Source organism: Rhipicephalus microplus, chromosome 7 (assembly GCF_043290135.1).
Source record: "Rhipicephalus microplus isolate Deutch F79 chromosome 7, USDA_Rmic, whole genome shotgun sequence".
Lineage (NCBI taxonomy): Eukaryota > Metazoa > Arthropoda > Arachnida > Ixodida > Ixodidae > Rhipicephalus > Rhipicephalus microplus.
In genome coordinates, this window is record NC_134706.1 from 143600762 (window position 1) to 143617612 (window position 16851).

Here is a 16851-nt window from a genome sequence, read left to right on the forward strand (position 1 = left end):
ACCAGGATTCTCCAAATATGTCTACGCTACTACGACCCTACGGCTCGAACGAAGGCGCACACGGACGTCAGCAGTGTACGCCTCGGATGTGCTCCGGCGCGGGGCTAACCAGGATTCTTCAAGTATGTCGTAGCAAGTGCAAGCCGTATGCTCACCAGAGCCGAGACGACTTACACTGTGAAAAAATAGACAGCCTGGTGATTGTTTATACAAAGTTTCGACCACATTTGTATGGTCGCCTGTTCGATGTCGTCACCGATAATTACGCACTATACTGACTGACAATATTGAAGGATACCTAAGGGCGTCAAGCCTGCTAGACTCTTCGCTAGCAACAGCATTACATACGGGCTCCCTGCACTTTGCTTGGTATCCCTGGTTTCTGCTCAGTATCCTTCATTGCCGTTTTTCTGGTCATTGTTTACATCAGCGTTACCGAACAGCGAAAGAATCTTTGAATCACTCGCATTTTCATTCATCTGCAGCTCCATGCACGTGCGCCTCGTATTGTTAAGCTCACTATTTGAGCATACGTGATGCCCTCTTGCAGCAGCTCAGTTACTACACCAATGGTCGGCAGTGGCTTCTCGTAATACCACGCAGTCTGCGTTCGTAAACACATGAGTCCTTCCACTATAATCTGCAAGAGTTGCACTCTGCGGTATCCAAAAGTTGTCCCGTATTCAGAAATGCTGCTTCTGGCGAGGGATGTACCACTACTTTCGTTCGCTCCTATCTCGATCGCCGATGCCTGGAGCCATCAACACACTTGTTGCGAGCCGCTACTTTCGTTCGGTCTACTCATGTGTTTGGGTGCGTGGGCATTGATTCGTATGCACGAATCCCCCATACGTCAGCTGCTAACAGCTGTGCTATCATCACCGTAGAGCGTTTATTACAATACACCAAAAGAACCGATCATCCTGCGGGTTCTGCACGCGATGTTGTTTCATTTCTTCTGCCCTAATTCATACTGCGTCATGGTGCACCCCAGGAGCATCTCAGCGATCGAGGCAATGTCTTCCTGGCGGCAGTTGTCAAAGCCATTCTGAAGGAGTGCTATTGTGTTCGCGAAAAAAAGTACTGCTTACAACCTGCAGAAGTGGCCTCACCAAACCGCACACTCGGCGACATGCTTTCGTAGTACATCGCCACTGACCACACGCCTTGGGACGCTATACTGCCTTTCGTCACGTACGCCTACATTACGATATCCTCGAGCACTGCTATTTTTACGCCCTTGGTCCTCATAATGCGTGCATATCTTATGCTTGACTATACACTTTATTGCATTTAAACTACTCTCTGTGAATAAGTAGTTCAGTTTCTTTTTTCGATTGTTCTGTGTACCATTGTTTCCTTAATTACTTGCCTAACATCGCTCAATTGAAGTTGGCAAATAATTCAGCTCATATGAAATATGATATGTACACATAAAACAATTACATGCTCACGGTAGTAATAATATATAAATCATTGTGATAAAATGAGCTTCAGAAGAAACCTCTTACTTCCTTCAATAGCATTGGCGGAGACTCTGGTAACTTCGTCCTTGACAACTACTTCGAATTCGGCATTTTCTTTTCTGCAAAGAAAAAAAATGTTGAATGGTTTCGGCACAGGTTAGAGAAAACTCAAGTGTTATTTCGACCTTCATTCCTATGCGATATTATTTACAGAAAACTCTTTGCATTGATTTGTGTTTCGGCACACGCGAATTGCACATGCAGTCGCAGTAAAAATGTGTGCTAAAACTATTTCCGAGGCTACACGAAAGCAAAACATTTGCTAAGCATAATAGAAGTGTTTTTTGTTTTCAGCTAAGAAAGCAGGGGCGCTATTTGGGATCAGCTGAGTTTCGCGAAACTCGGCATCTTCCCGAGTTCTGGTGACACCCCCTTAAGAACGAGCCATTCGCTTCGATGGAACCAGTCATCGCGTCAAGGGCAGCTAAGTTGTTTGGTGTCTTCAAACCACAGGCTTCTTATTTCATCTGTTAGTCGTTCCACTGAGAGCAGAAGTGCACCCATGCAATAAATGTGTCAGAAACATTTCGTGATGATGTTTTCAAAGGCACGTGGTGTTTAAATTGACTTTGAAGCTTTTAACGCCTGCACTAACGTTTTTTAAAATAATTCGCATGGTGGCCACTAAGATCAGGACCAGCCGAGGATCTTACAACAACGCGACCATAGGTTAGACCGAGGGCATTTATTAATCATCATGGTCAGCCTGTGCATTCTAGTGTGCTGCTCGGCCGAAGTGAGTCGTCGTTGTTGTCATCGCCCGCTAGCACCTGAGCATGTGCGGCCGGTTCATTAGCTATTAGTGACGAAGCTCCTAAAGCCGTGGGTCTATCCATAACTGGTCTGTAGGACGTTACGGCCAGGTTAATTACTCACTCGCAGGTGTGGATGGACGAACGGATGGAGACAGACGGGCAGACAGACAGACAGACAGATGAATGGACGGACGATTAAAAGTTTACCAATAAAACTCTTCGAAGCGTCGTCCCACTCATCATCATTCACTTCGTGGATATATGCTGTGATTTTTCGGCTTGACAGCATACTTGACTAGTTAGTCCAGGATGTGCTATGAGCAAGCTAATTACGCCAAGCCATGGTAAAGCCGAGGTAATTCAGCCACATCTTAAGAATACCATGCTAATGAAGCCATGTAAAGCTAGAACCTGGCTAAGTAAAGCACGCCATTTGATGAGCTAACGAAACTCTGTTAGTTACCACGACGTTACTCATGAGTAGGTTGAGTAAAACCATGCTGATTAGCCCTTACGAATATGATGAGAATTAGTATCCTGATAATGAGAATTAAGTTTAATAGGTCGACATTGATCACGGCCTCAACAACTGAGACTGAGATAATTACCCTTTAATAAAAGCTCATCAATGAAGACAAGGCAGCTCAGTGTATTGGTTGTTAAGCGTCAGCCAATTAGCACAATCAAAATTACGACAGAATTGATACGGTCGTTACTTCGAAGCTGACCAAGTACATAAGAAGACAATCAACTTAAAAGGTGCAAAAGTTCAGGCTATGACAAACTCCTTTATGGCTTCAGTCTTGCATAAGTAGCGGAAGCTCACTAAATTATTTTATATGCAAAGAAGCTGCCAGTCAGTGTTCATTGCATGAAACACTTGACAGTCGCACCGGCACCTTTAGAGTTCAGAGTTGATATCACGCCTTCTCAGAATCAACAAGTTTGTATGCGAGTTCACGCGTTCATCAGTTTGATTGGCAGATGCCTGGCACGAATATCGGGTAGGTCCACCAAGTTTTCTCTTGCCGAGGAGCAGTACTGACGTCGAGCGGCACGACTAACCTATCAGCTGTATTGCGCAGACCTTGCACACACGCACGCTGAAGTAAAAAGATATCAAGAAGCGGCTACAATGCCTAATAATAAATTTCACCACGTTCACGACATATCTAATCACAGCCGCGTTGCCGACAAGACGCCAGCGCCGCTGGTGACGCCCTGTTTTTATATATATCTGCAATACTTGATTGAAGCATAACGAGCAGCACGATAGTGCTGCATGTGCACCCTTGCTGCCTTCGAGAGTTGATATTTAAATGCTGCAGGTGGAACAAAATAACCTGTGCCAAAGAGAACATATGCCTATGGACACACCAGTGGCAGGCGTGGGTTAAGTTGACAGAAATACAGCACGATAACCACACTGACGTCGCTGCACTGCTAAAATGTTTAATGGGTGGTGGCGCTGACGTGCTCACACGTGGCGCTTATTTGATAACCATCTAAAGTGTCCTACAAGTTTTTTTTTACTGCCACTTTTTTTACTGCCACGTCATTTTTGTCAACGCTGATATCACGCTCTCCGCACTGTCTTCATGTCACGGCCACCACAAGCGAGCTCAGAGAAAACTCGGCTGCCCGAGAAGCTCTGGCCATCTTGCATTACACCCCAGTTGTTGTGTTGAGCCTCCGCCCCATCCCTGCACAACGGCTCGGAAGTATTCTTCAATAAGTTATGAATTTCCTATTTCGTTAGAATAATAGGAGTTGTAATGGGCCGCATGAGTGCTAAGATGATATGTTGCTTTGTGCATCAGTGTGCGTGTGTTTGTGTGTTTACACTTTGTCTCGCATTTGTCGGTTTTCTGTAGCGCCTTATAAAACGTTTCGTTTCGCCGTTTCTAAAGATATTTTGTAAGTGTAATAAGCCTATATGCATAACAGACACCAAGGATGTACGCCTCGTTCTGTTTATTTTCGTGCAGCTCATCTCGCATGAGCGTAAGTTGCCTGAATACGCAGGCTTTTACAGCCAACCACTGTTTTAGTTCCCTCAACTCTCCTCTGAAGTAAAGGTTATAACGTTGCTCTGGAATTCTCGGTGCCCAAAGAGCACGGAATAAATAAATAGTCTTTCGGCTATTCCTGTAGAGGGACGTAACATAAGTACAGCGACTGTTGTGCAGGTACTTTCCTTGTCGAATTCACATAGACAACCTGCAATACTTCAGCTGTAAATATATGAAAAGAAGGTGCCGCCGAACACTCAGTCTTCTGAATATATCGTGTGCAGCGTGGATGTAATGAGGGTAGGTTTATTACTTGTCGGAAATGCAGTGGATACTGCTTATGTATTGTTTCAACACAAAAATTCAGAAGCACTTCCTCATCAAAAATATGGGGAAGCGTAGGTTTCGCGATAAACATAGGAAACAGTGCTTTGATAGAAGCCGAAAGAAGAAAGCGACACAAATGCACAGAAATTGCAAGAGTGTATAAGTCTTGTGTCATGTATTATAATGAAACCCCATATAGTCGCCTAATCTACCTGTATTCTTCGACGTTAGGTTCTTGGTAGTGTGCGCCTAACTTAATGTTGTTCTTTAGCTTTTCTGGGCGATCCTATTGTAGCTCAATGTAGCGGATGCTGTGTTACCAGAAAAATATCATGACTGCGGCACATGCTCTGTTCATTGATTTCTTCATAATCCTCGCCTTCATGGTCATATGGTTCACTTTCAATGCACAAATATGAATTTCTACAGCTCAAGAAGCACCAACTCTCAAACGCACAAGACAGTGGAACAAGGTGCGTACAAGACAGCAGATGTGCACAAGACAGTGTAACCGCCCTCTCCTACAGTCAACTATTCCGAGGCCAAATTCCTCAGCACCAACCACCTGCACGCGAACACCCGAGCGATCGTGTGGGAGGAGATGCGCAAGATGTTACTTTCGCCCCAGTTTCGAGGTAATTCAATCGCCGACATTGGCGGTGAGGAAGTTAGACAATTCCTTGGAGCCCCTGAAGCACCGCAGCCTGGGGGGGGGGGGGAAGCTATGAGCTACGCTGCTACAGTCCGCCATGACGCTTCTGAAAGGCCATGTCAAGACATTGCCCTACCACAGTTCCACCACCAGACTTCACCAGCACCACCACCGACGCTATACGACCTACCTGCCAATGAGCGCTACGCTCTCAGGAAGGCCAACGTCTTACGCGCCCCTGACCCCCACCCCCTATGCGACCGCTGCGGTTAAGCTGGGGACACCTTCCGCCACTGCCTGCACCAGCGAATGGGGCTACGTAGTTTCGACGTGCACGCGCCGCCTCTACAGCGGGGTAAACGACCTGAAGATATTATTAAGAGACAATGTCCCGCTAAAGTGGTTAGATAGGCACTGAGAAAAAACGACGTGATTATGGGGCAGGGCACAGCTTTTGTTCTGCATCTTGGCTTGCACCTTGGCGCAGTGCAAATATATATTCAAACGCCTAGTTTGCCGTGTGCCTTCACGTAACATATTGGTGAAGGTGCTGGGTAAGCTTGAGTTTGCCCGATACGGTGATGTCCACGTGCTTCGGCAATGACGGAAACGTGTCCCACTCGTTTACATCGAAAGCAAATCGGCCTGTCGTTAAGCGTCCTCCACGCATTTGGGTCACGGTTACGTGGACCAGGGAGGCAATAATGCTGTGGGTGGCTGGAGGTAGATGAACTGACTGCGTCGAGACGGTGCACAGAACAAACCATGTGAATACTCTCGTTGGCCAATTCTTGGTGAAAAACGGTCTGTATTAGCGATATGGTCGGCTGAGGATCACTCAGTGCTAGTGCTCTCAAGGGTGGGGGTGATATGGCCTCGATTTCGCGGCGTACGATTCTCGTATGTCGGAGTGTGAATTGGGCTGGGTAACTATACGGAGATCCTCCCAAGTTGACGTCGCAGCAGTGTATGGAAAGCGCATAAAGTGGTGGGCAATGCGACGGCTCTTAGCCTCTTGAAAGCGTTGGTACTCCAAGATAACATCTTGAATGGTGGAACAGCTTTTGAACACAAGGAGTTTGAATGGATCGTCTGCGATGCTCTTGAGCACGTGCGCTACCTTGTCGGCTTCAGCCATGGTTCGGTCAACGTTTCGGCAAAGGTTCATCACATCTTGTACATACGTGAAGTAAGACTCCGTGGACGTCTGCACGCGTGTGCTGCCCCAGCGTGGTGGTCTAGTGGCTAAGGTACTTGGCTGCTGATCCGCAGGTTGCTGGATCGATTCCCGGCTGCGGCGGCTGCATTTCTGATGGAGGCGCCAATGTTGTAGGCCCGTGTGCTCAGATTTGGGTGCACGTTAAAGAACCCCAGGTGGTCGAAATTTCCGGTGCCCTCCACTACGGCGTCTCTCATAACCAATGGTGGTTTTGGGACGTTAAACCCCATAAATCAATCAATCACACGTGTGTCAAGTTCTTTCCCAGCGGCCTGCTTGCTGCCGGCAGATTGACCAAACAACTCACGTAAGTTGGTCTTGCACACGTCCCAGCTTGTGATTTTGTCCACATTGTTATTAAACCATGCCTTGGCTGTTTCTTTCAAATAAATTATGATGTTGCCAGCATTAAGGTTGGGTCCCCCTGTGATTTTCGCTGACGATCTCGTAGAGTTTAAACCACTCATCCACTTCTTCGCCCTCCGTTCCTGGAAAGTTGCCGATTTGAGACTCACCGATTACCTCTCAGGAGCGTAGCAGACACCCCGAAGACCATTCTGTTCTCCGTCGCCAGGCCGCTACATGGCACCGCAACGCAGGCAGTACACCAGCCCTACTCGGGGCCGTTGACAGAGTCCACATTTAAAAAACTTCTGCAACAAAGTTGAAGAAAGAGAAGACTGCATAGGAAGGCCCGGAAATTCCGACTGCAGGAGGTCACGTAATAATGGTGATTGTAGTCTGCACAGCAAGAGCAACCAACAATTACCAGAGCCATCCTGTCAGCTCTGCAATCTTTCAATACTGCTTCAAAGATGTCGTATTTGTAATTGACTTCCTAAGGCAACACGGTGCCTTCATCTCCCTAGGTCTGAGTCAATAACACTAACCTCCCAAACACGCTGCCAACCCGCGTAACACAATGAAATCAGGGATTTGCTGCAGAAAACTGAGGCGCAAAAAACATATCGTGAAGCAGGAAAAGCCGCCGAGGAGAAAGAACAGCGCGAACTCCCAACTGTCTATTGACTGTCTGGGAAACGAACAGGAAAGAAAACAAGATTGCACATGCGTGCACAGCCAACAAACATCACACAGCATCACGATCAAGGCACTACGTTATCCGAAAACTGCATTTCTGTTGAGTACAACACAATAGAAGTATCACTGATACAATCGGGTCCTTTCTTTTTAATAAAATAGGCTTCCAAGAGCTCTCTAGCTGTTTGTTTTTGCTCCTATCAAGAATCACCATTTTCTCAAACAACGGCACATATTCGCTGGCTTCAGAAATGCAGTTTTTAGATAACGTTGTGCCAGCGTGACGCTGTGCGATGTTTGTTGGCTGTGCACGCATGCGCGGTTTTGCCTTCTTTCCTGTGCGTTTCCTAGGCGGTCATTAAACAGTTGGTAGTTGGCGCTGTTCTTTCTTCTCGTATGTTCTTCCTGCTTCACGATATGTTTTTTGCGCCTCAGTCTTCTGCAGCAAGTATGCACCAACTGGCCCAAAAAAGTCCTTTTAGAATCATGGATTGATCGTGCTGAAAGACGGCGTCACTATTGCGCCTTGCTCAGGCGTCATCATTTAGGTTGGTGCCGAAACATCCGCAGGGTTCGAAAGCATTATGGAGGGCAATGAGCACTTGTTCCTTGGCAGCCAGATTTGTGTTGCAAAAGGTATCGTCGAGCTGCGGAAAGGGAACGCAAAAGTTATGCTAACGAATTTCTGCAACGAGTACAAGCACATGAACAAAGGCACTATGGTCGCCTACATCGACGAAATTATGGAAGCCATTATTACTTTCGCCCATGCCAATTCTTCAGAACCTACTCCGAGAAACAAAGCTCCTCACACAGATTTCGACATCAGTCCGAGCCTTTCAAAGCATAAGCAAGAATAGCTCGAGGCCCTGCTCCTGAAACAAAAGGACAGCTTTTTGTCGTCATCGAAAATCCGGTGGATCCCGGTCAAAACTTTTCAGAGAAGCAGGAAAGGTCCGACCAGTACGTCAGAGTCCTTACAGAATTTCAAGGCGGGAACTAAAGACCATAAGAAGGCAAGTCGACGAAATGCTAAGCAATGACATCATGAAACTGTCTAAGAGTCTGTGGGCATCACCCGTGGTGTTGATGAAAAAAACAGATGGAACCTTACGGTACTGCATCGACTAGCATCACCTAAACTAAGTCACGAGGACGGGCGTGTATCCACACCCCCTGAAGACGATGCCTTGTGTCGACTCCACCACGCTTGATCCTTTTCATCGATGGACCTCGAAACCGGCTACTGGCAAATCAAAGTCGACCGGACAGACCACAGCTAGACTGCTTTTATAACACAAGATTGCCTACTCCCCTTGCAGGTCATGCCTTTCAGAGTTTCTCTGACTGCGCTACCTGCGAACGCGTTATGAGTACAGTACGTTTGGACTTGCAGTAGCAGATTTGCGTTGTGTACCAAAACGACGTCGGTGTGTTTTCCTCAAACATCGACAAACACCTCCAGTTCCTCGAAGCTGTTCTGCAAGCGATCAACACCTCTGGACTCGCTCTGAGACCAGAAAAGTGCCGCCTCGTTGCTGAGCCACGTCATAAGCAAGTTATCAGTTCGCCCCAACTCGCGGAAAATAGCTTCCATTGCCACCTTCTTGCAGCTCACGGACAATAAGATCGTATGTCAATTCCTTAGCTTGTGCGTCTATTGGAGGCGGTTGGCCATTCCCTTCACCCGTATTGCCGAGCCACTCACTAACGTTACCAGGAGCGTCGTTGAATTCAACTAAGAAACGCCGCTAAATGAAGAATTTCAGGAACTAAAACAGTACCTGCAGATTTTTCTGTTACGTGCGTATTTCGACAAACTCGACGCGACAAAAATACACACCGACAATACCAGTGTAGGACTCGGTGCTAATCTTTTGCAGAGGACTGATTAACTGGAAAGGGTTATTAGTTATGGTAGGTGGTCGCTATCCAATGCAATAGCCAGTTATTCCACAACCCAAAAGGAGCGTGTCGCTATCATCTGGGCTACGTCTAAGTTTTGGCCCTACCTTTTCGGCAGGCCCTTGAAAGTGTTGAGCGACCATTAGGCTTTGTGTTGGCTAGCTAACTTAAAGGACCCTTCAGGTCGCCCCGCATGATGGAGCCTGAGATTTCAAGATGACCTTACAGTCTTTCTTAAGCCTGAAAGATAACACTCCGACGCCCACTGACCGTCTCGTGCCACCATCGACTTACCAGCAGCCGGCGACCTGGGTGGCGGCTGCTTCTTGAGAATGGTAAGTCACAACGACTTGGCATAGCAGTAGGGAGCCGACCAGAACTCTGGGCCCTAATTCAGTTCCTCGATGGCAAGACTGCCAATAAACCAAAAGTATTGAAACGTGCACTTGCGTCTTTTGCGCTGTGAAGTGACCTTTTCTAAAAGAAGAACTTCTCACCCCTTCAAGCCGAGTACCTTCTTATGGTATCTACACTTTTCGACTAGAAATTCTACAGGCCTACACGACGATGCCACTGCATTACACCTCTGTGTTTCTTGCACGCTTGCGATAAGACAAGGTATTACTGGCCATGCTTTACCGCCGACGTCACTCATTACCTGAGGAGATGTCGAGACCGTCAGTGGCATGAGACACCGTCAAAATGGCCTGCAGAACTTTTGCAGCCCATCGAACTGCGTTACCAATCGTTCAAGCAAATCGGTATGAACTTGCTTGGGCTGTTTCTGACGTCGGCTGGTGAAAACAATTGAATAGTCGTTGGTACTGACTACCTTATTCGCGTTGCGGAGACCAAAGCCCTGCCCAAAGGTAGTGCATCTGAGGTAGCCCAATTCTTCAACGAAAACGTTGTCCTGCGTCACAATGCCCCGAGGTCCTCATCACAGACAGAGGTGAAGCATGTACTGCTGACCTAACTCAAGTAATTTTGGCATACAGCCAGACAAGTCATCGCCGTACGACAGTGTACAACCCACAGACTAAAGGGTTGAGCGTAACCAAGTTCTTCGTCAAAAACATCATCCTGCATCATGGAGCTTTTTGGTCATCATTACTGACAGACTTACGACAATTAGAGCGTGCCTAACTCAAGTAATCGCTAGTAACAGCGAGACAACATGCCACCTGTTCTCCGCCTACCATCCACAGAACAATGGCCTCAGCAAGTATCCTAATACCGTCCCTAATATTTTGACCATGTAGGTCGACGTTGATTGCACACAAGACGTGCGATTCAATTCTTCCGCACGTCACCTTCGCGTACAACTGCCATGCAAGAAACGACGCCAATGATGCCGTTCCCGTTGTGGTAAGAAAGGAGCTCGGCCACTACGCTTGATGCCTTGTTACCCAACGTCAGTGAGGAGCATACAGCGACATGACTGTGTATCTCCAGCGCGTCGAAGAAGCTCAACAACTTGCCCGCGTGCGCATCAAAAACAAACAAACGACTGACAGCCACCGTTACAATCGTCGAAAAACTTCTTGGAATTATAGTTTAACGACCCCGTTTTGGTATCAATGCTGTTTCACCAACGTAGAGTGAGCGAAAACATTTTACGATGGTACTTCGGACCTTATAGGGTAGTTCGGCGTCTTGGGACACTCGATCACGATGTCGCAGAGAGTAATACTAACTCTCAACGGTGGTGTGAGCGACGAAAGACGTTCACTTCATGCGCCTCAAGTCATTTCATGCGTGCGAAGGAAACGGAGAAGCGCATTTTTCGTTCTCGTTTCTCTAATAAAGCGCTTTTTTATTACTGTGCTTTTTTGTGGCATTTATTTTTCCCATCATCCCTTTTCACCACGGGGCCATCCTTTTTAGGGCAGGAGGTTAATACCATGTGCGTTCTACATTACTTCTCTTGCTTCATTTGGTTTGTGCCCACAAAGCCTGTCAAGATTAGTGAGCACAAACTGCACCTCTTTGCTTGAGAAGGTTCGTGAAGTTGTAGATTGTTCTGTTTAGATGATGCGCAAGATACGAACACTCAAGACTATTTCAGAGCTCAGGCGCCCACCAGCAATATGGCTAGAATATTCAACGGGACATGTATAAATGCAGACGTGCTTCATCGCTGGCCAGTCGTTGAACGGCCGACGCCCAGTTTACCGTTCTCAGTGCCAGTCTGTATTGCTGTAATCTGACTTTTCGTTGACCGGCCACATGATCGGCCAAAGAAACACTTTTAACTTTGAACAACGGTCTGCTCCTTTCATCGGATTCATGACTCTGTTACAGGGTCCTCTTTACAAGGTGAACTAGAATAAGCGTCCGACATAGTACACCTACCAATCTTGTTGGAATGACGTTCAAAATTTCAAATATTTAGGAATTTGTTTAAAATAGAGTATGTCTGCGCACAATCTCGTTGAAAGCATCTTTGGGAAGCTTGTAATATGATGTGAATGTTGTGACAGCACACCAAGGTCCTTCCTGAGGAAGCTTGTGATCCATTGTACACAACATATATAGCCTGTCTTGGAATATATTCAGGAATATGGGTCAATTGTTTGGGACCTTCTAACGACGAGGAGTGGTGGCATTAAGAAGACGAGGAGTGGTGGCACTAAGGAGACGGTGATCGTGTGACGCGAGAGGCAGGTGGTGGTGTTACACTGCGGTCAGAGGCCGGAGATTCCTTTCATAGCGGTCTTAGGATCTCTCAAGACACGCTTCCCGCGGGTCCCATTCGCCAGCCTACCTAATTTCGGGGCAATGCGACGAGTCTTCTGTTTTTGAAGCGTACGGCCCTGATGTTGGACGTCGGAAACAAAGATGAGGTCAACCCTGCCTATCAGAGAATCGCAACCGTATTCCGCTATGCCTTTTAAGAAGTGTCCGAACCTGCCTTCTTCAGAAAACTGAGGGCTTATAATCTTCCAAAGCTTAAGAACGTCCTCTATACAAGTAGTGCACGTTTCTCTTGGAGTCTGAGCTATTTGCCCAAGAGTCCGCTCCACGCTTTCTTTTTTTGAGTTGGAGTTAACAAAGCCCTTCTTCAGTTCTTAAGCAAAAAGAGTCCATTTTTTTCAAGAACTCATCATGGTTTTCGTACCACACCAGGGTGGTGTCCGTGAGAACTAGCGTGATGTTATTCAGTTCATCGAAAGAGTTCCAGTGCTTTTACCGGCTCATCTTTTTGTAATGTGTTAGCCACGCGTCCACATCTCATCCTGCCATTCCCGCAAACAGGTGGGGTTCAATGTAGTGATGCCTAGGTGTAGCCAGTGTAGACCTGTGCGTGGTTGAGGCGGTTGATTCGTGACCTTCGCTTTGGGCCATGATGACTGTTGTCAGTGGCGGACCGTCAAGGCGACGAGTCCAGCGACCTCAGAACAGCTGTGGCTCTGTGGTATGTTGACGTGTCGTACTCCGGCACCTTCATTACTTTGTTATGCCTACGAGAGGGGTCTATTCAGAGGTGACGTAATGGTCGACTCGAAAGTTTTCAGTGAACACGCACCAGAGACCTCTTGCCGACGATGATGATGATGATGAGGAGGAGGACGATGATGATGATGCGAATGATGATGCCTCCACTATGGCTCTTGCTCACTCAAGGAGATTGTCCAAGAATTGAGGATATGATAATTAGGACTTTTCAAATGGCACGTAATCTTAACAGAAAGATAATAAAGCACACGTCAATACAGAAAGAGTGCAATAACTCTTGGCCATTCCGAACATACAGAATGATATACATCTTGAATTGAATTGCTGTAATATTTAACGCGTTTATAATTCATGTTTGGAATTTTCTTATTATTACTTTATTAACAAATATACAAATTGGAATTTAGAGGCGCATTCGTTTTGTTTCCTGAGGATAACTACATATGACATCCAAGGCATTTCTGGAGTTGTAGTCCAGAACCGAGCCCCTAAAGATAGTATACTGTCGATGGTGAAGGGCATTCCAGGGTTAGCGAATGGAATCACAAAAAGGCGTTTTTTTTATGGCAACATGAAAAAAATAATGATTCATTGATTCCCGATCTGCAAAATCCTGCGCAGGGGAGGTATGTCCAGACCAGCCCTGCGTGAATATAGATTTAAAGAAGGCACACTGCATCGTAATCTTGTTAGCACAACTTCCATTTGTTCAGTATACACCAATCGGTTCTTTATTGATATTATGAATGTCTCACCTCCGTGCATGATGTTACTTATTCTATGGAACCAGTCCTGAGAGAAAATTTTTGATATTTTATCGCCATTATTCTGGCAAGCACCGGAAGGACAGAAAATATTGGGCCATTTAATGCCGTTCGAGTTAACAAGTACGCCATTTAATTTAATTCTAACCCGCAATGTCCAGGTGCCTATAATTATTTCAGGAGATTCAGCTGTGGAGGAATTAGCGTAAGGAATGTCCCTAAGGCATCTGATTTTGATGCCTCAAGCTGTCAGTGACGTACATACAAAAAGAGTGTCTGTAATTATTATAGCAGTATGAACGTTCAAAGTTAGTTTTCGTAGTGCTAGAATAATTGCCAGAAGTTTAGCTTCAAAAATAGGTGTGAAGTCTGGTAGTCTTGCTGAAAATGACTAGTCAAGTGAAGGAGAGTAAATACCTGCTCCTGCTTTTTCGGCCAATACTGGAGGATCAGTGGCTATCACATTATTTCTTTCCACGAGTGCAAGATACTCTTGCGAACGGCTGTTGAGAACCCTGTGTAATTTAAATTTACGCCTACAAGAAAAATCTCATCATATTTAAGATAAGAGTTTGATTTAGCACGTTTACTGCTGTTACATCTGAAATTTTCACGTTTATTTTTTTGTTTGCTTTGGAATAAATTTTTTTGTGGTGTATGAAAACGTGGCCAATGAGCAAGGAAAATAGTCTGGGTCATCGATGAATAGATATTCTGATCGTCTAAACGAATAGCTATAGAATTTTAGATAGTCTGAACAGTCAGCACATGGCATTGACAAGGCGGAGTTGATAAGCCCGCTTCCTGGTACAAAACATTGCTTGCAACAATCTTAGAGAGCTCTAGGCATAGTCATATGGCCTCACGCTCCAAAACAATTAAAGGCTTAGGTTTATAAGCAGGGCCACCTGCTAATGACACACATTCAAATTCTTGTATGGGAAGCATATACTTTTTGTCAGTCATACCCAGAGTGCCACTGCGTGAACAATAGCCCCGCCTGGTCAATCTGCGATTCATGCCTAAGGCAAGTTGATCCTTACATGCCATACTCTCTATGTGAGGAGTTCAGTTGACTTTATCATTATAAATCTTTCCTAAATATTTAAGCGACTCAACTCGTGGAATATAGGCTTTTCTTTAAAACAAATATTGAGATAGAATCTGTTAACAGAAATATCAACATTGCACTATTGTTTACATTTAGTGACTTATATAATGTTTCTTGTCACCCCTCTAGCAAATTAACATATCTCTGCAGATTTTTATATAAGGACTCAAAGTCAATGCCTGCTGCAAAGAAGACCATACCGTCAGCATACACGTATACATGCACATCCTGGCAGTGAGTATTATTCAACAACCTCGTTAGGTTGTTGAATAATATTGGAGACAAGACTGCCCCTAGGGGGACCCCGCGGGTTTGTTTAAATTTTGACGAAGCGCAGCTCTTTTTAAAGCAAAAAAATATCTTGTCCTTGAAAATTTTCCCAACCTGAATGGCATTTTATTTCAGTGATACTGAAGATACTTCTTATCCGATCGATATGAGAAGTATCTTCAATACCACTGAAAATTTACCACTGCCATCGGATTTGGCTATGTCCAAAGTCACTAGAGCAGCACGTTGCTTTTTTTGCGAGCAAGTTGAATGCGGTTTTTTAAATCAGAGTGAGCAGACCATATCGAACAGTATTCTTTGAAGCATATTTATTAGGGTTTACTAATTAATTTTCTTTCGTACAGCTTGTTCATCTCTTACAAAGCACCTTCTCAAGAAGCTTTACCATATTACAAGTACGGGAAAAAGGTCTTATGTTTTCTATATAATAGCCAACACCTTGTTTTTTCTGTATCAGAATTATTTTTTTCTAATTTCCAAGTGTATGGAACCCAGCGGTTTCTTAACAAATAATTTACAGTGCTCAGGAGGTCACCTGGCGAAAGTTTAAATCATGGTTTTATCATGGCAGCTGTAATTCTATCTGGACTGGGAGAAGATGAGGTTGCATTCCGAACAACCTGAGCTAATTCTTCCAATGTAACTCCAGTAAAATTTGTTATTACCATGGGATGTATTAGATCATACACTTTTCATGATGTGAATAGACACTCTAAGCCTTTTGCTATGAGTTCCGAAGATTTTTTTCATCTCATCGTGCGACATGATTTCGCAGTCTACATTGGTTGGAGATGGCAGAATTCTACGCGATCTGAGGAACCTAAACAGGCCACTTTTGTTCTTAATATTTGAAAAATCGTCATTATGCATTCTATCACATTGGCTTTTAGCTAAGGAATTTGTGCGCTCAAAATTTGCAGCATTAAAATTTTATACGGGCCAAGTACGTGAACACTGATTATACAAAAGTTTTTTCCACACTGTCTGGCGTCGTCGGTAATCCCGTGCACACTCATGATTCCAACATGAATTGTGATTTGTGCTGTTTGCAGAATTCACTAAAAATTCAGCTTTTTATAAGCTCTTTTGAGCAACGCACATATTGTCATACCTTTTGTGTCTTCTGTCTCTGCAAAATTACTGGTCAAGGCAGATTCTAGATCTTGCCTAAATTTATTAAGATTTAGATATACTCGATATTGACTGCATGATTGTGTTGTAGGACAAACAATATCAAATATTACTGGCAAGTGATCGCTGTTGGTGGCACGCTCTAAGACAGTCCTGATGAACTAGTGACGGAATAACTAAAGAGCATAGATCCAACGCTCAGCGAGACATGCCACTAATCATAGTAGGTGTTTGGGAATTGAGGCACGAGAAATTGTTATCTGCCGTCCACTCCCACAACCGTTTATCACAATGATCGGTTCTAAAAGTCCAACAGGTATGGTGGGAATTGAATTCTCTCACCAAAATTTTATCTCCACAAAGAGATGCGAGTGCAATGTCCCAACATCGTGTGTCTAGAACCCATGTAGGGAAGTATGCATTGACTAGTAAGAAAGGCAGGCAACCTTTCAAAGTGATTTATAAGGCGAAAATTTCGCTTTCCAGTGACTTGTACTTATACGCAGTTTGAGCCTTTAGACCTAATTTATTATTATAAAATGTCCTACCTCCCCCTTTCAGTGGACTGTTCAGACGAAAAGATTCATATCTATCTAAATAAGAGATCTGATGTGCTGAAAGCTAGGCAGGAAAATAGAGGGAGAAGAAAGGCAAGGAG

At 45.1% G+C, this 16851-nt stretch overlaps 1 protein-coding gene across 3 annotated transcripts in view; it reads right to left on the reverse strand.

Annotated features, from left to right (window-relative positions):
• Positions 1 to 16851, reverse strand: part of LOC119180000 (uncharacterized) — a 287597-nt gene that overhangs the window by 60990 nt on the left and 209756 nt on the right. For all 3 annotated transcript variants that reach the window (XM_037431129.2, XM_075869824.1, XM_075869823.1), the window contains one exon: positions 1512 to 1585. In XM_037431129.2, the coding sequence (XP_037287026.2) occupies positions 1512 to 1585 (74 nt within the window). The remainder of the gene's footprint in view (positions 1 to 1511; positions 1586 to 16851) is intronic.